The sequence below is a fragment of the Equus caballus genome, chromosome 1, assembly GCF_041296265.1.
Source record: "Equus caballus isolate H_3958 breed thoroughbred chromosome 1, TB-T2T, whole genome shotgun sequence".
In the NCBI taxonomy this organism is placed as follows: Eukaryota; Metazoa; Chordata; class Mammalia; order Perissodactyla; family Equidae; genus Equus; species Equus caballus.
In genome coordinates, this window is record NC_091684.1 from 175,125,848 (window position 1) to 175,146,010 (window position 20,163).

Below are 20,163 nucleotides of genomic sequence, written 5' to 3' on the forward strand. Positions count from 1 at the left end.
TTTCCGTTTTTTAAGACACCCAGGCTATGGTCTTTCTGTTATAGCAGCCTGAACTGATGAAGAGAATCACATTCTAGGTAACATTTCTCTTTTTCCTGCCCCTGGAACTCTTGCTGTTATCACCCCTGAGGCTCAGAGACCTTCCTAACCCAGGCCAAGTTTCCCGCCTTTGGGGCTCTACTTCTTGCTGCCTTTCTCACCTGCCCAAGTCTCTGTTCAGCACTGGCAGAGATATGGAGTGGCAGGGAGGAGCCATCCTTCCTGAGAAGTCCCCAGCTCACGTGTACACTCATTCATTATTTATGGAGCATCCACTATGTGCCAGGCCCTGGCCTGACTACCTGTGGGGTGGACAGCAGGTAACATGCATGACATCGTTTCTGCCCCTTTTAGAGCCGGCAGTCAGGTGACGGTGACAATTCAACAAGCAAATACAGTTCAGGGAGGTAAGTAAAGAACGCGGCATAGGGGCACAGGCGCCTGGGTCTCAGCTCAGCCGTAATTCAGAGTCTTGGTCTTCCCTGACCCCCTTCACAAAAGCAATGCACATGCTTTTGGTACAGGTCAGCCAGTGAAAGTTTCAGAACACCTAAGTGGAAGACTGATCAGAAAGATGGCTCAGCACAATCTCCTTTTCTACTCAAGAAAACGTTCAGCCATAATCAGATTTTCCCCATGTTGGCTTCTGAGGCCTCCGATGGTGAGATTTCTCTTTGCTGTTGAACAATTTACAAGGTCTGAGCAGAGATCTGAGATTCCTCCTTCTCTTGGAGGAGTGAAGGAGAAATGTTTGTCCGCATCAAGCACTGTGGACACCACGTCTACTGTCTACTAGTCACTACTTCTCTCGTTTTTCCCTTCTCATCTGGGGCACTGGCAGGTGAGCTTCCCCAAGTCTCCAACAGAGAACTCACAAAGTCGCCAGTAGGCAGATAGTCCAATGAGTTAAGCAAAGATAAAGAATGTCCCCCACTGCATCCCGTCCCTATGTTAAAACTTACGGAAACAATCCAGTGAGACTGGGAACCCTACGCCTTGCTCTTCCATGTTTTCCTAGCAACCATTTACTATGTCCTCACGTTCATGAGGAAAATGAACCCACCTGAAAGAAAGAAGCATTGTAACAGGTAAAAATGGTCACAAATAAAACGAAACAAAAATCCTACCCACATGCTTAAGATTGTCCAAGAATCCTTGGAACATGGACCAGTTTTAACTTGTTGACTAATTCACAGAGTAACAGTAACCTACATACTTAGAGGACTTGCTCTGTGCCAGGCACTGTTTGAAGTGCTTTCCAGCCCTGTGGGGCAGGTATAATTAATCTCCCTATTTTATACAGGCTAAGTAACTCACCCAAGATCACGTGCAGCTACTAAATGAACAACTCCTGTACACACCATCTTAACCCCTCTGCTCACTGCCTCTCACGCAAGTATATTCACTTCGCGGCTGGAATTACTTTCCCTCCCTAATCTATGGCCTCTCCATCTTGTATCAATGTGTTATATAGCAGCAGTTGAGATACCTCAATTTCAGTTTGGTCCAGATTAAGATGATTTAGAAACTAAAACAGGTTGTTATTTTCCTCAGTTGGGTCCAAGAATGATTATCTTGGCCCTGAGAAGTTTTGACTTGAATGCCATGCCTTCTTTTTCTGAGGTGTGATGAGAAAACAGCTATTTTGAGTTGCTGCCTGTGCATTTTACAGTATACCCTGCTCACACCCAGGTTCTGGACGGTTAGATAAGGACCTGACCTAGGATTTTCCTGCCCCAAGTTCCTGCTTCGCTTTTCCCGGGACCTTTTAAAATAACCACTACAGTTGAGCCCGTGAAAAGTTAGTGACCTCTGCCCCAACCACCCTATAAGCCGTAGGTGCTTGCTCCCCTGCGCTCCATCTCCTGCTCCCTGGCGACCTGGGGCAGAGGACTGCCTCCCCCAGCTTGGTGCCCCCCGCCCCCGCCCTGTTTCTGGGATCTATAGGTAATAAATCTTGTGACTTCCTTTGTGTGAGTGTCCTGAAACTGCACCTCGATCAAAACGACCCCGGGGTTTTCACTTCCCCAAAGTGGCACCTCAGATGCTGAGGGAGCTCCTGTGTGGGTGGCTTGTGCCCCTTCTTTAAGCAGGTCAGAATCTGCATATTCTTTTTTTTTTTTTAAAGATTTTATTTTTCCTTTTTCTCCCCAAAGGCCCCAGTACATAGTAGTGTATTTTTAGTTGTGGCTCCTTCTAGTTGCGGCATGTGGGACGCTGCCTCAGCATGGCCTGATGAGCGGTGCCATGTCTGTGCCCAGGATCCGAACCAGCAAAACCCTGAGCTGCTGAAGCAGAGCGCGAGAACTCAACAACCCGGCCACGGGGCTGGACCCAGAATCTGCATATCTGTAATTTAATAGACCACCTACGGGGCTCCTCAACACACGAAGGGTGCCATTTTCCCTCAGCTAATAAACGCTGCTATTTTGAATGTTTCCACATTCTTGCAGATGGTGAAAAATGAAGCAGGGTAGGCTGCAGCCGCCGGATTGCAAAGGACCTCAAAAACCATGTTGAGAAATATGGATTCGTTCTGAGACTCCCCCATCCCCACACCAGGATCCCCTAGAGGGCTTTAGGCAGTGAAGTTCATTTAGGCAAATCACTATGGTAACGCCCGTGTGGAGAATGGACTGAGAGAGGCAAAACTGGAGGCCCAGGGGTGGGTCAGGAAGCTTTCCGAGAACTGTATCCGAGAGCTTGGTAGTTTGAGCCAGGGTGGATGGGGAACAAGGGATGGAACTGGTGGATCTGAGGGTTGGATGTGGGGGTTACGGGAGATGGACGAATCGAGGAAAATGGCCCGTGTTTGGTTGGGGCAACAGGGAGGTTCCATTTACAGATACTGAGAACAAGGGAAGGAGGACAGATTTAAGGAGGAAGGAGTATAACTTTAGCAGGTTGACTTTAAGGTGGGATAGCAATGTATGACTGAGATTTAGGAGGGAGATCCTGGATTGAGAGAAAAAATGTGAAAGCTGTCAGCACGTGGATGGAAACTTGTGCTTTTGAGAGTGTGTCAGGACAGAAGGAATCCTAGGGCAGAACTTTAAGAAAAATCAATATCTAAGAGATGGGCAGAGGTAAAGGAGCCTGAAAAAGAAACTGAGGTCTGCGTGGAGAGTGGAGGGAAAGCCTAGAGAGTGCACAGACAGGGAAGTTGGGGCAGAGAATGCTTCTAGAAGGAGGGTGTGGCCAACAGGGTCAAATGTTAGGAAGAGCATGAGTAACATAAGGACTAGGAAGCGTCTTAGTGACACAGCAGGTGTGAGTGACCAGCTGATGGCAGTTTAGGTGGGGCTGCAGAGGCCAGAGTTGATTTAAGTGGTGAGCAGAGATATCTGGCTCTAAAGAGGAGAGATGACGCTAATGAGCTGCGTGGGCATAGAGAGCTGGGGGTAACTATATATCTATACCTGTTTCCTGGAGAAACTTGAGTCTTTTTAACTGCTGAAGGGAAGGAGGAGGTAGAGAGGGAGAAGTTGAACACACAGGAGAGAGGGGAGGAAAGGAAGAGAGTATGTTTGGAGGAAACGGGATCCCTGCCTGGTGGATGAAGCTAGCTGCCTTGAGAGGAGCAAGGACACATCTTCTACTGAGCCAGATAGGAAGAAGCAGAGATGAGGAACAAGGTGAGTTCGTCGATGTGGTGGTGGGAAGGGTTCCTACCTGCTGTCCTGCTTTCTCAGAGAAGTAGAAAGGGAAGCACCTTCTGCTTACAGTGGGGGCAGAGTTGGTGGGGTAAAAGGTTTAAGGAGAGAGCAGCAGGCTTCAGTTGGAATCTGGGGAGAATGAGGAAAGAAGCTGGCAAAGAAAACCACAGAAGAATTGGTTGGAGGATTGAGGACGAGGGGTTGCTGGAGACCATGGATTTGGATCCACAGTGAATCCTTCAGTTGGTGGGATGTTTCTCTGTAGGAATCAGCTGCCAGGGCGTGGGGTAGGGAGGAGGGATAGTTGGATTCTATTCTTAGAATCCTTAAGTCGGAGGAGCTTTTTGTGCCTGGAGAGGAACACTAACCACCATCTGTGCTTTATTTGTTCTTTAATCTATTTACTTCATAAACCTACTTAAGCAAAAATTGTTTAAACATTTAAACATTATTTATATAACTAACAAGCCAAATCTACCCATTTTACAAATCAAATTATTTAAACATTGATCGCAAACTTAAATCCTCCTACATATTTTAATAGAATCACCAGTATAACATGTCAGCTTCTCTAAAAGCATCAAACATTTTGGTAAAGCACACACATCTTACAAGGATGATACAATTTATTACACCTACACTTAAACTCATCATAAAGCTGGGTTTGTAGACCCGAGAGATGGACATTATCTCAGTTCAGACCAATCTTTGAATTTGGATATCCAAAAGAAGAACACTATCTCAGTACACATCAAGTTTTGGATTATTAATCAATAAATTCTTGGTTGGGACTTGGGGACTGGTTTACCTGCTAAGATGATTAAAACCTGAGCCAGCGTTTATCTTGTATATCATGGGAACTTTTCAAGCCCACACCTTTTCCACGCATTCTGTGTATTGTGAATGGATGCCCTTTCTTTAAATGATGTCATCTTTAAGTTTAATGACTATGATAAGCAGAAGTCCCAAAGATGTCCATGCCAAAATCCCTGGACTCTGAATATGGGATGTTTCATGGCAAACTAATGTAATCAACGTAATGGGCCTTAAAATAGAGAAATTATCCTGGATTATTTCGTTGGGCCCAATCTAATCACACGAGCCCTTAAAATCAGAGAACTTTCCACTGAAGTCAGAGATATGTGGCAGAAGGGTAGGTCAGAGAGATTCAAATGTGAGAAGGACTTGGCCTGACGTTGTTGGCTGAGAGATGGAGGGGGAGACGGTCCTTAGTCCTATACCCATAAGGAACTGAATTCTGAATGAGCTTGGAAGTGGATTTTTCCACTTCAGTAAGGAAGGCATCCCTGCCCACATCTTGTTTTTGACCTTATGAAACCCCGAGCAGAGAATCCAGTCATGCTCCGCTGGACTTCTGACCTACAGAAACTGCCCAGATAATAAAGAGGTGTTGTGTTAAGCCACTAAATTTATGGTAATTTGTTACACAGCAATAGAAAACTAATACAATAACTTTACTGATATTATTTACAAACTTATCTAGCTCATCTGCATTTAAAAAAACCTTCTAGTTGTTTTCTCCAATATCTAATCTCCTCTTCTTCCTTATTATAAAACTCCTGACCTTTAGCTGGGCATGGCTGCCTGGAGTAAAGACTACTTCCTAGCTTCTCTCCCTGGCCTGGTGTGCCCAGGCATGACTAAATTCTAGCCAATAAAATGCAATCAGAAATGTCTGGTACACCTTTCAGAAAGCTTTTTTAAAGGGGTGTGCCTTCTCTTCCTTCCTCCTTGCTGGAGGCAGTAAGGCTGATGTAATGGCTGGAGCTCAAGGGGCCATGTTGGGTCGGGGGGGGACATGCTAAAGATGGCAGAACAGCAAGAGGGGAAACTGGGCTGTGATGATCATAAAACTGCCCTCAATCCCTGGACTCTTTACTTGCAGATTTTTCCATGTGAGGCAGAAATAATCTCCTATCTTGTTTAAGCCATTCTCATTTTGGGTTTCACTTTTACTGTAATTGCACTATAATTAGTAGGGTAATAAAGAGGCTCCCTTTCCCAAGAGATGAAGGATCAGGTTTGAATAGTGAGCAGTTATCTTTTGGATGTTTGACCAATTCATCATCTCGTACTAAACACACTGTTGGACTTTTTTTCTTCCTAGTTGTAATATATGAACAGACGGTGCCAATCATTCTCTTTCATTCTTGGTACATTTCCAACTTTCTCTAGAATTACTCACTGCTCACTGTATTTACCCCTCCCTACTTATACAGATAAAGAAAAATAAATGTTTCTTATGAATAGATAAAATACTATATATTCTTCTACTTATCACAATTAACTAAAAATATCTATACTACATACTATACTCATTCTTCTTATATATATAGTATATATATATATACTTATATATATATATACTATATACTATATTCATTCTTCTTCACGCAGTATTTAACTACCTTTTGCACCCTTTATAGTGACTTTTTGCTTCTTGAATATTACTACACAGTCACGGGTTTTAAAAATTCACTTTGTTCCAGTTAACTATATTATTTTCCTTTTGATTATGAAATTGTCACAGAGTGTCAGGTGGGAGCCTTTTAAAATCGGTTCCATTGCCTTTTTGGTTCTACCCTATACATATAAAAAAGCATCCTTGCTGTTTGTCATCAACAACATGTTCCAGGCCTAGAGTTATTTAAGACACAGAGCTGTTCTCCAGGGAAATCAGTCTTTTTCAAGGTGAATAATATTTGAGGCAAAGATCCAGGTGTTAAGAATGCATATCGGATTTTTCCTGATGTTGTTTCTAGGCTACTTTCACAACAAAAAGTTGGAAAAAGTTGTTTCTTTTGGAAACCACAAATTCACATTGGTATTTCCTATTTAACTCAAGCATTACCAAATCCTTTTTTTATTTGGCTCTAATATACAGCTTTACATTTATTTTCTCTACAACATACCTGCTTGTACCCTGTAACCCCCGATCCACATTGCAATAGCATTTTCTCTCTTTAGAGATCCTATAGTGTCTCATCGACCATCCTTCTCTAGTTACTTTATTGACAGATTCATCCATGCTGGGCCAATGGGACAGCGAGGTAACAGAGAGAGAGTTTATAATACTGGAAGGAGCGAGGTCGAAGGGATGAATCATGGAATCCAAGGTAATAAGAATTTTAAGGACGGGAGCACAAATCAGGGGTAAGAGGAGAGGTTATGGGATAGTCTGGAAGAGGTACAGTGGAGGTAACTGAGAGAGCTGGGAGGAGGTTGGTAGTGGTCAGAGTGTGGAGTGATGGAAGTTCAGACTACAGAAGGAGCAGTTCTAGGAGGTCACCCTGGCCATTGATGTGTTTCATGCCTGGATATCTACACTTGCCCACATATGACCTTCTACCCCCACCTCCAGCTGCCCAAGGAAGCTCTGTACACCTGCTTTCAGCCAGAGCAAACACACACACCCCATGTCTCAGGTGGGGAGGTGAGGGCCAGAGTCCATCTGGGACCTGGTACAGATGGACGCCTGGGTCCACTGCCTGCTGGCTGCCCTAATGTACATGAAAAATGTGTACCACGTTCAGGCTGGCCGCATGCCCCCTTCCTGCCCTACCAGCCACAGGCTCCAGGCTGCTCTGTGGCCCTTCCCACACTTCTGCTGGTGGCTGAGCCTCCCGCCCTAGCCCATAAGGCGCTGGCTCAGCTTCTGACTGTGTTGACTGAGATCTGTGATGCTGGCACTCCTCACAGGAAGGAGCCTGCAGGGTACTCTGAGGCTGGTCCATCTGGGCCCCTGTGGGGGCCTGTCAGGCTCACCTGTGCCACCTGTCCCCAAATAGCACTGAGCAGGAAGCTGGGGGTGGGGGGGGGGGGGCAGGAGCAGAGCCTGCAAAGTAGCACAGGCCTCCCTACCTGCCAAACCCTGCCCTGCCTAGGGCTGAGGGCACAAAGAAATGCAGGGGGAGACTGGGAGGGCATTGGGGTCAGGGAAGAGGGGCCAGGCCCTGAGACACCACAGCTCTACTCTTCATTGTGGGTACAGGGTCCCATGCAAGGAGGTGGAACACAGGCAGCCAGAGGGAGCTTCTCTCCTGCCTCAGAGATGCTGTTTCTGGGGTAAGAGAGGGCAGAGGGCAGAGGTCAGGGGCTAAATTCCCGACTTTGAAAGGGAGCTCTCAGAGTGGGAAAATGAGGAAGCCAGAAAAACTTGAATATTTCCAGCCACCCAGCAGGTTCCCCCGACGCAGGCGCAGGGACACCCGGTCCCCGGGGTCCAGGGGCAGTAGCACAGAGCTGGTGGCTGCCTCCCGGGTCACGTCAGGGTCGTTGGCAAAGGCTGAGATGACAGGCCATGTGTTCAGCATCAGGCTCACCTGGGAAGGGGAGCCCAGTTAGCACCTCCCCCCATCCCTTCTCCCAGGACTGCCACTTTCCAGAGGGCTTCCTCTCTTCTCTCCAGCCCCAGAGGGACACTCTGGAACCTGGGAACCTGGGATCAGTGCACTCCTCAGGGAGGGCTAAGGGGTGGCCAGTGTGGGACTCTGCCCCTCCTCCACACTCTCTGCTAGGCAGGCCTTTTCCTCCCAAGGGTGGGGTCCCTTGCTCTGGCCCCCCCAGGACACAGGTCAATGGAAGGTCTGCCCAGGGTCCGCTGGGCCCTACTTATTCCCCCTCCTTTCCCTCTCCTCCCCTCCTGAGTCAGGGATGGGGCCCAGCGCTCAGGTCACCTGGACGGTTTGGCGGTTGTACACCTTCACCACATGGAACCGGAAGCTGTAGACGCCCCGGACAGGAGCCACGAAGGAGCCTGAGGCCCGGTCAAAGCCACCGCCCTCGTTCACTAGGACCTGCAGGAAGCAGACCCTGCTGAGTGGGGCTCGAGGACGCCTGGGGCTCAGGGAAACCACTGGGTTGGGGGAAGGGGTAGTGAGGAAGGAAAAGAAGCGGTGGCAAGTAGATAGAACAGAAGGAATGCAAAGATTCAAAAGAAACAGTGAGAAAAGGCAAGGAGGGGTGTGGGCAGGTGTGTAGGTGAGGGAGGCAGGCAGTGAGGTTGTGGGGCAACTGACCACAGTGCAGGGCTGTGTCCATAAGAGAAAACTGGGTTTGAACAGCTGGGTCCAGGTCCTTGGGGGTAGGGGATTACCTGGTCGAAGTAGATGGCCCCACTAGTGCCGTTGTTGATTTCCCCTGCCGGCTCATGGTGGTGGCTCCGGACTGCAGCAAATGCGACTCTTCCAGGGGGTGCCTCTCCCAGGGCTGCTCCCCCGGGGCCCCCAGCAGCAGCTCGGCCCGGTTCACAGACCACCAGGCACTCACCCTCCAATAGAACCGGCTCTGCCCCCTCCTGGGCCCACCCAGCCTCCAGGGACAGAAGCAGCAGCGCCAAGGGCAGCCCAAGGCTGAGTGAGGGACCTGGTGCCCAGTGTCGCTTTGCTCCCAGCATGACTGAGTGGCTCTGTGACCCACAAGTCCTCCTCTTTCTACTCCTTTTGGTTTCCCCTCCTCTTCCCCAGACTCTCACCGCCCCTCACCCTGGTCCTCAGCCCTCTCTCTGGGACTCACTGTCACCTGGTCTCCTGGCATCTCCCTCTCCATACCTCTCTATGCCCCACGACTCTGTCCTGCCTCTCACTCCTGCTGTCACTGCAGTTCCCTCCTCCTTGGCAGGGCACAAAATGACAGCAGTTGGGCTCTGGGAGGGAGAGAAGGGATGAAGCAGCCAGACAGGAGGGCTACAGCCAGAACCCAGGGCAGCCCCTCCAGGGAGCACTGAACTGGGAAGATAGAGAACATAAGTGTGCGTGTGAGAGTGTGAGAATGTGTCAGTGCGTGCAATTGTGTATGTGACTGTGTGTATATGCGTGAGAGACAGCTCCCACAGCCCATTCCTCCTCCTCATGCCCTCCTCTTCGAAACCCCTCATAAGTCAACTGCCCTCTCAGCAGCCTCTTCTCCACGTCGGAAGCAAGGGGGAGCCCTTGTCTTTTCCCCACAATTGTTTCGGTGGAAAGTGTTCGGGCCAACAGTGTCACTATTTTGTGAACCTGGGCCAGTCTCTTTCTCTCCATGGTTGTCCATATCTTCATCCGAAGGGACTGCGTAAGTCCCTCTAAGGTCCTCTTCACCTCCAGCTCTCAACGAGTGGTTCCTCCTACCCGAGGCAATACTGTGCGGAACTAGCGAGAACCCAGAAAAGCGGGGAGAGTCCGCGGGGCAGGCGTAGTGGGAGAGCCCCGGAGAACTGCGGGCGAGTGGGCGGGGCGGGGCCGAGGCCGGGGGCGGGGCCAGGGGCGAAGAGGAACCCCAGGAGTGGGGGCGGGGAGGATCCCGCTGGGCCGGGGTCCGAGGCGGAGCCTGGGAGGAGCCCGGAGGAGCGGGGGCGGGGAGGAGGCGGGTGGGCCGGGAGTCGGGTCGGAGGCGGAGGCTGGGAGGAGCCCGGCGGAGTGGGGGCGGGGAGGGGCGGGGAGGAGGCGGGGGCGGGGGCGGGGGCGGGGGCGGGGAGGAGCCCGGTGGGCTGGGGCCGGAGGCGGGCGCGCGCCTGGGCCGTGCAGGCCCAGCCCCGGGAAGGGTCCGACTGACTCCGCCCCGGGCCAGGAAGTGACTCAAAAAACTGAGATGTAGAGAAGAGAGGTCCCCGTTGGGTGAAGAATCCGGGAAGGCCCGCCCAAGATTCGGGTCCCCCACCCTTCTCCCCTGGGCCGGGGGCGCGGGCGAACCTGGGGTCGGAGGGCCCCGAGAGGCGCCGGCGGGACTGAAGCGGCGCGGGCGGCCGAGGCGGTAGGGGCCCCCTCCCCTGCGCCCGGGCCGCGGGGGCCGGAGGCCGCAGCGCAGAGCGCGCCTGGGGGCGGCGGCCGCGGGCGGCCGCGGGCGGCTGTGGGCGGGGCCCGCCCAGCCCCTGGGTCCCCGGAGGGCGTGTGGCGCTATCTAAGGGGCCAGAGGACAGCGGAGGGAGGGGGAGGAGTAGGAGTGGCTAGAACCTTGGAAATGGCAGACAAGGGACCCCAGAGGATAGCCCAATTCAAGCCCTTGTGAAGACGGATTTTTAACAGGTCGTCTTGGAACCAGAGGTTGCAGGGTCCCCCGAGGAGAGGGACTTTTTCGTCACCTGTCCACTCCTGGCCTTCAGACTGAGCTAGACCCCTCCCCCGCTTCCTGCTCAGGTCTGTGGTCATAATTTTCTAAAGGCCAGACTCCCATCCCAGATAGACAGCCTTATTTATCCATGACTTCCTCTCCGGAGAGAAGGCCCGTGTGTCCGGATAACCTGACATTCCCTTCCTACCGCCAAGATGGACTGAGATGCTTGTTACTTCCTAGGTTGTTTACCAGCTCGGTAAACAACTAGGTGCGACCTGTTGATAGCTGGTGTAGGCCGAGAGACCAAGATTGGGGTTGAGGGCACGGCGAGGCTCTGAGCTGCCTTCCCTTCTTCCAGGACTGGGCGGCCAAGCAGCCATGCCTACCTGGGGGGCTGGCTCGCCGTCCCCTGACCGCTTTGCGGTGTGTGCGGAGGCCGAGGCCAAGGTGCGGGAGCGGCAACCCCACGTGGAGCGCATCTTCAGCGTGAGGATGAGTGTCCTCCCGAAGGACTGTCCCGAGAACCCTCACATCTGGCTGCAGCTGGAGGGCCCCAAGGAGAACGCCAGCAGAGCCAAGGTGAACGCGCCTCCCTGACCCTTCCGGAAGGATGACTCCCTCCCCCGTGGAGGCAGAGGAGAGGAGGGTTGGGGGAGGATCTCCACTCCTTGCTGTTCTCACTGGCAACCTCAGTGGCCCTGAGTTTTGAGGGACTTCCTAACTCTCTGTTTGTGTAGAGTTTTGGTTTCATTTTTGCTGTGACGACTCAAATCCTCAGGGCTTGTGATTCAGTTCAAATCAGTGGTGCTCTTTGGGAGAGTAGAGATAATCCGGTTGGGCAAGAAGGCCCCACCAAGGAATTTGCTGTGGGGTGGGAGGCTGCGCCACATTGCTTCCTTTGGAGTCAGTTGGGGCTTCTAGTAAGGCTCCACCGCCTACCAGCCTTGTGGCCCGAATCTCAGTTTCCTTATCTGTAACATGTAAATAGTAGCAGTGTCCACCTCATTGGTCTTATTGTGAAAGAGATAAAGCCTGTAACACATGAGTTCAGTACAAGTTAGCAATAATGATCATTATGAGGGAAATATACAGCACACATATGCACACATAAATATTTAGAGATAGCCTTGTAACGTATTAATTATAATAGTATCTTAAATTGAGTCAAATTATTTTTTAAAAAATATTTTAATTTTTTTTAATTTTAATTTTTTTGAGGAAGATTGTCCCTGAGCTAAAATCTGCTGCCACTCCTCCTCTTTTTTTGCTGAGGAAGACTGGCCCCGTGCCCATCTTCCTTTACTTTATATGTGGGATGCCTGCCACAGCATGGCTTGACAAGTGGCGCATAGGTCTGTACCTGGGATCCAAACTGGTGAACCCCAGGCCACCGAAGTGGAATGTGCGAACTTAACTGCTGTGCCATCTGGCTGGCCACTGAGTCAAATTCTAAATGGAAATACTAGCCACCAGCTGTCAGCTGAAAAGGGAAAGAAGTGAGATTCTGGATCCTTTTTTAACACTTGCCTTTGTCAGCATCTGTGGGGCTCCGTTGCTCTGCCCAGGCATCCTGGAGCTCAGGGGAGAGCCATGGGCCTGAAGGGGCTACTGGGCCACTTAAAATCCCAGCAGTCTCCTTTTTTCCTACCTCCACTCCCCTCCTTCCCCCCTAGGAGTACCTGAAGGGTCTCTGTAGCCCGGAGCTGCAGAATGAAATCCACTACCCACCCAAACTGCACTGCATCTTCCTGGGAGCCCAGGGCTTCTTCCTGGATTGCTTGGCCTGGAGCACGTCAGCACACCTCGTGCCTGGGGCACCCGGCTCGCTGCTGGTCAGTGGCCTGACTGAGGCCTTCGTCATGGCTCAGAGCCGAGTGGAGGAGCTGGTGGAACGGCTGAGCTGGGACTTCCGGCCAGGGCCAGCCCCTGGAGCCGGAGTGCTAAGAGACTTCTCTGCCTTGCTGCCGGCCCAGGGGGACGCCCACAGAGAGGCCCTGCTGCAGCTGCCCCTGGCTGTCCAGGAGGAGCTGCTGAGCCTGGTGCGGGAGGCAGCCAGGGGGCAGGGGCCCCAACCACTCCCTTCCTGGAATGTGGGAAGCCCAGGCCCACTGGGTGCTCAGCACCAGGGAGTAAGAGCTCTTCTGAGTGAAGGCAGGGAGTCTCTGGACACTGGACCTATGGGGCTGCAAGGGTCAAGGGGGGAGAGACATGTTGTGGAGATGGAGGGGGGCAAGCAGGCTGGTCTCAGGGAGATGGATTTGGGGTGGAAAGAGCTGCCTGGGGAAGAGGCCTGGGAGAGAGAAGTGGCCTTCAGGTCCCAGTCATGGGGAGGAGAGGCAGGGCAGGCAGGGCCCCTGAAAGGGAAGGCCCTGGGGAAGGAGGAGGCGCCTCAGGAAAGAGGAAGGTTCTGTGTCCAGGGGGAGCCTCCTGGTGCCCAAGGTCCCTATCAGAGGGTAGCTCCGCTCCGGGGGGCCTCCCTCCTGCAGCGGCTCCACAATGGGAAAGCCTCACCTCCAAGAGTGCCCAGCCCCCCACCTGCTCCCGAACCCCCATGGCACTGTGGCGACCGAGGAGACCGAGGAGACAGGGGAGACAAGCAGCCCGTCGTGGCTCGAGGTCGGGGGTCTCCATGGAAACGAGGCACCCGGGGGGGCAACTTGGTGACTGGCACACAGCGTTTCCAGGAGGCCCTACAGGACCCTTTCACCCTGTGCCTTGCCAATGTGCCTGGCCAGCCGGACCTCCGCCATATTGTCATTGATGGCAGCAACGTGGCCATGGTGTAAGTACCCATGGTGGGGCTGAGGGTATTAGGGAGGGGGAGGACATGGGAAGTTTTATTTACCTTGGGGACATGTGCTGAGGGGCAGGCAGTCCAGCCAGGCTGCCAGGCCCCTCCTCTAGGGCCCTAGAGTGCTGACCCCTTCCCACCACAGTCACGGCCTCCAGCACCACTTCTCCAGCCGGGGCATTGCCATTGCTGTGCAGTACTTCTGGGACCGTGGCCACCGCGACATAACTGTCTTTGTGCCTCAGTGGCGTTTCAGTAAGGATTCCAAGGTCAGAGGTGAGTTGGGACTGGTCTTTTGTGTCCTGGGATAGCCCCTGCTTCCACCTTGAGGGTAACCTGGTTATGCTCCCCTGTTTCTCTAGAGGGTCACTACCTGCAGAAGCTGTACTCCCTCAGCCTGCTCTCCCTCACTCCCTCCCGAGTCATGGATGGCAAGAGGATCTCCTCCTATGATGACAGGTACTTGCTTCTCTCCTGTTCCCAGGCTTGATATTTAAGGAGCCCAATGGGCTACTGAGGGAGAGACAGAATCTCCCGACCCTCTGTGCTGTCTCTAAGCCTGGGCAGTGGGAATAGGGCCAGTTATTCCTCCGTGTGCCCCTGTAACTAGGTAGGTAAACCTGACCTGCACGTGAGACGGACGGTTTTGTACCCATTCATCATTCGTTTTTCATTCATCAGACTGAACGAGGCCTCATATTTACATAGTGCCAATGTCTAGAAAATACTAGTTTAAGGGAAAGATAGGAAAGCAGATGACATGACTAGCTGACAGATGCTGTCTTACAACCTAAATCTCCAAACATGTAAATTCCCCAACCTTCTAGAAAAACCAGAATAAATATTCAGAATAAGAAGACAAATGAAAAATCGTAATCCATGCATAATAAGACTGTATAAAACGTGGTGCAATAGAGAGAACACTCGACTTAGAATTTGAGGATCTGAATTTGAGCCCCAGTTGCACTCCTTGACTCGCTCTGTGGACCGTCTCTTAGTGGATTCACCTCTTTGTCTCAGGGTCCTCTTCCATTCATTCACCCTCCTCGAGAATACAAAAGAAGATAAGGTACGTTCTCGCCTCACTCAAGGTGCTAGGCAACCATTCAGTGATATTCTCTGACGTTTCTTGGACCAGTGTGGCAGAGGCTCTTACCCCTGTGGTACAGAGATGGAGGCAGAGGGGGAGAGTGCTTAACTGTTGGCAAAGGGGACTCAGGGGCAAAGGAAAAGGAGAACTTACAGCTGCCAGAGGGTTGAAATGAAAAACCCAGTGCGCATTCCCTCCCAGCACACACACCATGTGAGAAATGGGGAGGTTTTTTTTTTCCCCTGCTTTATTTCCCAACCTCCCCCCCCCCCGCTCCCCCCCCGCCCCCCCCAGTACATAGTTGTACATCCTAGTTGCAGGTCCTTCTAGTTGTGGGATATGGGACGCCGCCTCAACGTGGCCTGACGAGTGGTGCCATGTCCGTGCCCAGGATCTGAACCCTGGGCCGCCACAGCAGAGTGCACGAACTTAACCACTCGGTCATGGAGCCAGCCCCAGAAATGGGCAGGTTTTAAAAGCTAATTCATCAGTTAAAAAAATTTACAACTACAAGTTCTTTATTCTCTGGGACTTTCAGTTTTAAATAAAAAACTAGTTTCCAAACTGTAATGATGATATATTTTGTCTTTGCAAGTACTTAACTTTTACAGGGAAATGGTATCCTGCAGAAAGGCAGTTCCTTTTCTCCCAAGGCTGTTCTGCTTTATGTCTGGATTTCACAGATTCTCTAAGATATGGAACTTTCTTTCCACACCAGCACTGACACAGAATTGAAAGTGAAGACTGAGTCGGTTGTAATGAGTTTTAAAGGCCTGTGTCTGTACAGTTGTGTAGGTCCTGGTAGGCAGACAGCACAAGATGAATCTGGAGTTCTGCCTAGTTACAGTGAATAAGCACAGTGGTACCCAGCATGGGCCTACTAGATGAATACTGCTGAACAGCGTATGATTTGACATGATAGTAAAACGTGCTTCTCCTGAAGAACCTTTTGTATATCATATGTGTACCATATACATTTATGTGTCATCCCCTTAATTTGTTTTCCAGACAGAAACTCAGAACCAGTCTAATCTTTTTTTTTTTGAGGAAGATTAGCCCTGAGCTAACATCTGCTGCCAATCCTCCTCTTTTTTTTTCTGAGGAAGACTGGCCCTGAGCTAACATCCCTGCCCATCTTCCTCTACTTTGTATGTGGGATGCCTGCCACAGCATGGCTTGCCAAGCGGTGCCATGCCCGCACCTGGGATCTGAACCAGTGAAGCCCGGGCTGCCGAAACAGAATGTGTGTGCTTAACCGCTGTGCCACCGGGCTGGCCCCCAGAACCAGTCTAATCTTGATTACCAGTCCCCTCTATACCACACTATCTTTCAGCTACTTAGGGCCCACTTAGTATTAGGTGAATGGCAGGAATGCTGGGAATCAGGCAAGACCTGATTCTTGACTTCAAAGAACCAAAAGAAATGATAAATCAAACACTACAGGAACTCAGAGGAAAGGGAGCCCCCTTCTGGCTGGGGTTTTGGGAAGGGAGGGATTTGAGAGTTTTTGGTTGCTTGAGAAGGACATAGGATGGGCTGGATCTCTTGGTTTTCAAATCTGTTAAAGAAGATTCCCACCCACCCCCTCATGAGTCCTACCCGAGTCACATGGAGTCAGAATTACAAAAGTAGGGCCCGGGCTTCTCTTTTTATTTTTAATATTTGTTTTTGCTGAGGAAGATTTGCCATGAGCTAACATCTGTTGCCAGTCTTCCTCTTTTTTTATGTGAGCCTCCACCATAGCATGGCCACTGACAGGCAAGTGGGGTAGGTCCTCGCCTGGGAACCGAACCCGGGCTGCAGAAGGAGAGCATGCTGAACTTCACCCCTAGGCCACCAGGGCTGGCCCCCAGGCATCTCTTTGTAAAAAGTTTCCCTGGTGACTCTGTTCAACTGTGAGATTCGGGAATACCTTCCAGATAGAGGGACTAGTTTGAGGGACAGGACAGTCAGCACAGGGCATGTTTGGAGAACAACGTTAATCTGATCATTGATTTTGGCAGGAGCTGAGAGTACATTAGGGAATACCAGGAGAGATGAGGCCATCAGGGTGGCTTGGAGCTGGGATCTGGAAGGCTTTAGCTGCCAGGGCTGGGCATGTGGACTTTATTCCATAGATAAAGAGCAGGTAGGGAAGAGTTTTGTGTACAGGAGGGTTTTGTGTAGGGAAAGAGCATGTCCTCTTGGAGGAGGGCAGGAGAGACTGGAAGGTGCTAAGTGGCTGGGGACAGGGGACCTATGCGGTATCAGTTGCAGTATCTGAATAGCTAAGGTGGTAATGGTGGCACTGGGAAGGAAGGGGGCAGAGTGGAAGGCTTTTCAGAGGAAGAACATGCTGGGTTTGTGACTGATTGGTGAGGCAGGGTGGAAGAAGACAGGCCAGAGCCAGAGCTTACTGTCGCTTATGAGGCGGCGCAGAGTGTCGAGCGGAGGGGTGTGGTGAGTGGAGGGGATGCTGCTGGGAGACCACTTTGGATTGTTTTTGTTTCCTCTCTAACCCATGGCCGCTGTACCTAGTCAGTCGTGATTGCGTCACGGTGAGGTGGGGGCCAGATCTTATCACCAGAAGTGGGTCATGGGAGTTGATAATGCTCTTTGGGGTTGGGGCCTTCGAGAATCCCAGAATGGTTGCTGTGGTTTTTGAGACAGGTTCATGGTGAAGCTGGCTGAAGAGACCGATGGGATCATTGTCTCCAATGACCAGTTCCGGGACCTGGCGGAGGAGTCTGAGAAGTGGATGGCAATCATCAGAGAGCGGTGAGGGAGCCCTCCCCTGAGAATAGGGCATGGACTCAGACCTTTGTCTAAAACTAGCTCTGCTCTGCCACCAGCTCAGGACTCTGGGAAGGGGCTTGACGTTGCCTTTAAGGATGATAGCCAGCAGCTTATGGTGGTGTTGGTCTCAGCTGTCTGATAGGTGGGCAAGGGTGCCTCTGTGACCACACATTCTCTGTTCCCATCCAGCCTCCTGCCCTTCACCTTCGTGGGAAACCTCTTTATGGTCCCTGATGACCCATTGGGGCGACATGGCCCCATGCTGGATGAGTTCCTGAAGAAGCCAGCCAGGTAATGCCCCACATTCTCCTAGGCAGCCCCCAGCCCTGGCCCTTTCTCTGAGGGGCCTTCAGGCCTGGAGACTTGGGGGAAGTGTGACCTCAGTCTGGGCCAGCTTAATTCTGTAGTCATTTAAGTTGCCTTGGGCTTGGCTTTTAACTGCTTCCCAGGGAATTCTAACACAAACCCTCTGGCTGGGAGGGAAGCTCCTGTGTCTTGTTTCCCCTCATCAGTGTATTTGATGGAGTTATTTGGAAGATGGTTGCTTTTACTTATGGTCACTTGTATTCCACTTGCCTTCTGCTGGACCATTAAGTGATTAATTAATTAATTTATTTTTTAAAGATTTTATTTTTTTTTCCTTTTTCTCCCCAAAGCCCCCCGGTACATAGTTGTATATTCTTAGTTGTGGATCCTTCTAGTTGTGGCATGTGGGACGCCGCCTCAGCGTGGTTTGATGAGCAGTGCCATGCCCGCGCCCAGGATTCAAACTGATGAAACACTGGGCCGCCTGCAGCGGAGCACGCGAACTTAACCACTCGGCCACGGGGCCAGCCCCTAAGTGATTAATTTATTAAACTGGAAGTATATCATACTGGGGACCGGGTTCACCTTCCTGGTTCCAAAGGAACTTTCCATCTTCCCTTCAGAAGCGGGTTGATAGTGCTGCTCAGTGGTCAGCTTGGGGAACTTCAGGATTGTCCCTCAGGGCCAGGAAGAGGCAGGATAGTTAACTGGAGAGGAGAGCTGGAAGGTCCACTGAGCTCGAACTCCCTCCAGGATGCTCATCAGCTCTTTTTGTTCTCTCTGCTTCTTTCCAGGGCACAGGGGTCTTCTAAGGCTCAGCATCCTTCTAGGGGCTTTGCAGAACATGGTAATCAGCAGCAGGGAAGAAAAGAAGAGGAAAAAGGCAGTAGTGGTATCCGGAAGACCCGGGAGACAGAGCGGCTCCGGCGCCAGCTGCTGGAGGTATTTCGGGGCCAGGATCACAAAGTGGACTTCATCCTGCAGCGGGAGCCGCACTGCCGGGACATCAACCAGCTCTCTGAGGCCCTGCTCAGTCTCAACTTTTAAGCCTCACCAGCCTGAGTGGCTGCCACCTGGCCAGCTCCAGCCTCACCCAACTTAGCCCCTTGTGTGAGACTCCCTCTGCTGCTCAGACTGACCCAGACCCACTCTGAGTTGGTGCTTTGGTCAGGGCAGCACTGAGGAAGAGCACTTGTGTGGGGAATGCTCTTGCCCGGGGCACTTTGGGGTCAGGTCCATAAAGTGACCTGATCTCATCTTGAGTCAGGACCTCAACCAGCTCTCAGGAGGTTCCGCTCTGCCTTAACTTCTCAACCTTGCCTTAGCACAGGGATTCTGTAGGGAGTGGGGGCTGCTGGAAAGGGCAGGTCCTGGCCATTGGGATGCCGGCTCCTCATCCAAGCTGAGTCGGGATCGAGGCTTGGGTGGGTGGGAGGGGAATGAAGAAAAGTGGCAAGGAAGTGAAGCCTTTCCTCCCCCTGGCTGAGGAAGGATGGAGGACAGGATGCACAGGATGCTTCCCAGGCTGGGCTGGGCTCCTGGGTACAGTGAAGGGAACACTGGGCCTGGAAAGGCTGGTGCTACGGTGTCTGGGTCACAGTGGGGCAGCAGAGAGCTGGTGGAGAAGGCAGAGGGAGACTTGGCTCCTGGTTTCAGCTGTGCCTGTCTGTGACCTTGATTGAGCTGCCTGGCATTTACTTCTGCCTGTAAATCAGGGTAAAAATGCCTGTTGGGAGAAGGAATGAGAACATGGAGGAAGGCCCGTTGGAGGGAAGGTACTTGGACCAAGTCTCAGGTGTGTCCGTCTGTGGCTGCACAGGCTTCCTAACCAAAACCTCATTTCAGAGTGCAGAGGTCCTCTGTCCCCAGGGCCTGTGCCCTAGATTTTAACACTGCGTCCTCAGTATAACGTGCCCTATAATGGCTGCGTCCCTTTTAGGCAACCCCCCAAGTCCGCATTTACAAAACAGTTGATTAGGGCTGACTGACTGCATACCAAAATACTCTCAGGGTTCCTATAAATGGCAGCTCTCCTGTTGCATTCAGGTGTTTGTTTACAGATGAGCGAATGTGTCAGGAAGTTCCCGGTTAGAAGCACTTGCTGAAGTGTCGAGCATTCACCAAAGCGATGAAGCCATGCTCGGCAATGATGATGTTAATGTGCTCTGACCCTAGCGTTTTCTCCACAGAACACATATGTTGCATAAAGTGAGGCCCACTTCTGCTCTGTGTGTGTGTGTACACGTGTGTGTATGGGGATCGGGGGGTTACAGAGTTTGGATCTAGAGGAACCAATTATCTGGAAAATGAAAACAGAAGAATCAGAGTTGGAAGATACCTGGCTGGCCACCAGACCAATTGCTGTCAATCAGGACATTCTCTCTCCACCCTGATGCCTACAGGTCATTCTCCTGCATCTGCGTGAAGTCCTGCCATGCCCGGGAATTTACTGCCTC

General features: G+C 51.5%; 2 protein-coding genes across 7 annotated transcripts; one reads left to right on the plus strand and one right to left on the minus strand.

Moving 5' to 3' along the window:
- Window positions 1–6,550: 6,550 nt before the first annotated feature.
- CBLN3 (cerebellin 3 precursor) lies at window positions 6,551–9,415 on the minus strand. The gene is made up of 3 exons (XM_001488806.5): window positions 8,812–9,415; window positions 8,393–8,512; window positions 6,551–8,038 (listed from the first exon to the last, which is right to left on the minus strand). Exons 1-3 carry the CDS (start codon window positions 9,109–9,111, stop codon window positions 7,841–7,843), a joined length of 618 nt encoding a protein of 205 aa, XP_001488856.1. The 5' UTR covers window positions 9,112–9,415; the 3' UTR covers window positions 6,551–7,840.
- A 750-nt stretch (window positions 9,416–10,165) lies between these two features.
- KHNYN (KH and NYN domain containing) lies at window positions 10,166–19,930 on the plus strand. 6 transcript variants are annotated; one of them, XR_011440765.1, is made up of 9 exons: window positions 10,170–10,445; window positions 11,104–11,324; window positions 12,419–13,527; window positions 13,682–13,812; window positions 13,899–13,995; window positions 14,557–14,605; window positions 17,276–17,383; window positions 17,591–17,692; window positions 18,502–19,930. XR_011440765.1 is itself a non-coding variant. In XM_023623132.2 (8 exons), exons 2-8 carry the CDS (start codon window positions 11,124–11,126, stop codon window positions 18,752–18,754), a joined length of 2,001 nt encoding a protein of 666 aa, XP_023478900.1. In that variant the 5' UTR covers window positions 10,166–10,445; window positions 11,104–11,123; the 3' UTR covers window positions 18,755–19,930. The 6 variants fall into 6 exon arrangements, 4 of the variants coding, with proteins under 4 accessions (XP_023478900.1, XP_070129659.1, XP_023478903.1 ...); XR_011440768.1 differs by lacking the exon at window positions 10,170–10,445 and adding an exon at window positions 10,595–10,828; XM_023623132.2 differs by lacking the exon at window positions 14,557–14,605 and having other exon boundaries at window positions 10,166–10,445.
- Window positions 19,931–20,163: the final 233 nt, after the last annotated feature.

Bases quoted from the DNA above. Each gene is read 5' to 3' on its own strand.
- CBLN3 (XM_001488806.5), bottom strand. From the start codon at position 9,111: ATGCTGGGAGCAAAGCGACACTGGGCACCAGGTCCCTCACTCAGCCTT. The intron at 8,513-8,811 runs GTAATCCCCTAC...TGCTTCCTGCAG, and splicing joins GGGCCATCTACTTCGACCAG to GTCCTAGTGAACGAGGGCGG. The intron at 8,039-8,392 runs GTGACCTGAGCG...TCCCCTTCCCAG, and splicing joins ACAACCGCCAAACCGTCCAG to GTGAGCCTGATGCTGAACAC.
- KHNYN (XM_023623132.2), top strand. From the start codon at position 11,124: ATGCCTACCTGGGGGGCTGGCTCGCCGTCCCCTGACCGCTTTGCGGTG. The intron at 13,813-13,898 runs GTGAGTTGGGAC...CTGTTTCTCTAG, and splicing joins TAAGGATTCCAAGGTCAGAG to AGGGTCACTACCTGCAGAAG. The intron at 17,693-18,501 runs GTAATGCCCCAC...GCTTCTTTCCAG, and splicing joins TTCCTGAAGAAGCCAGCCAG to GGCACAGGGGTCTTCTAAGG.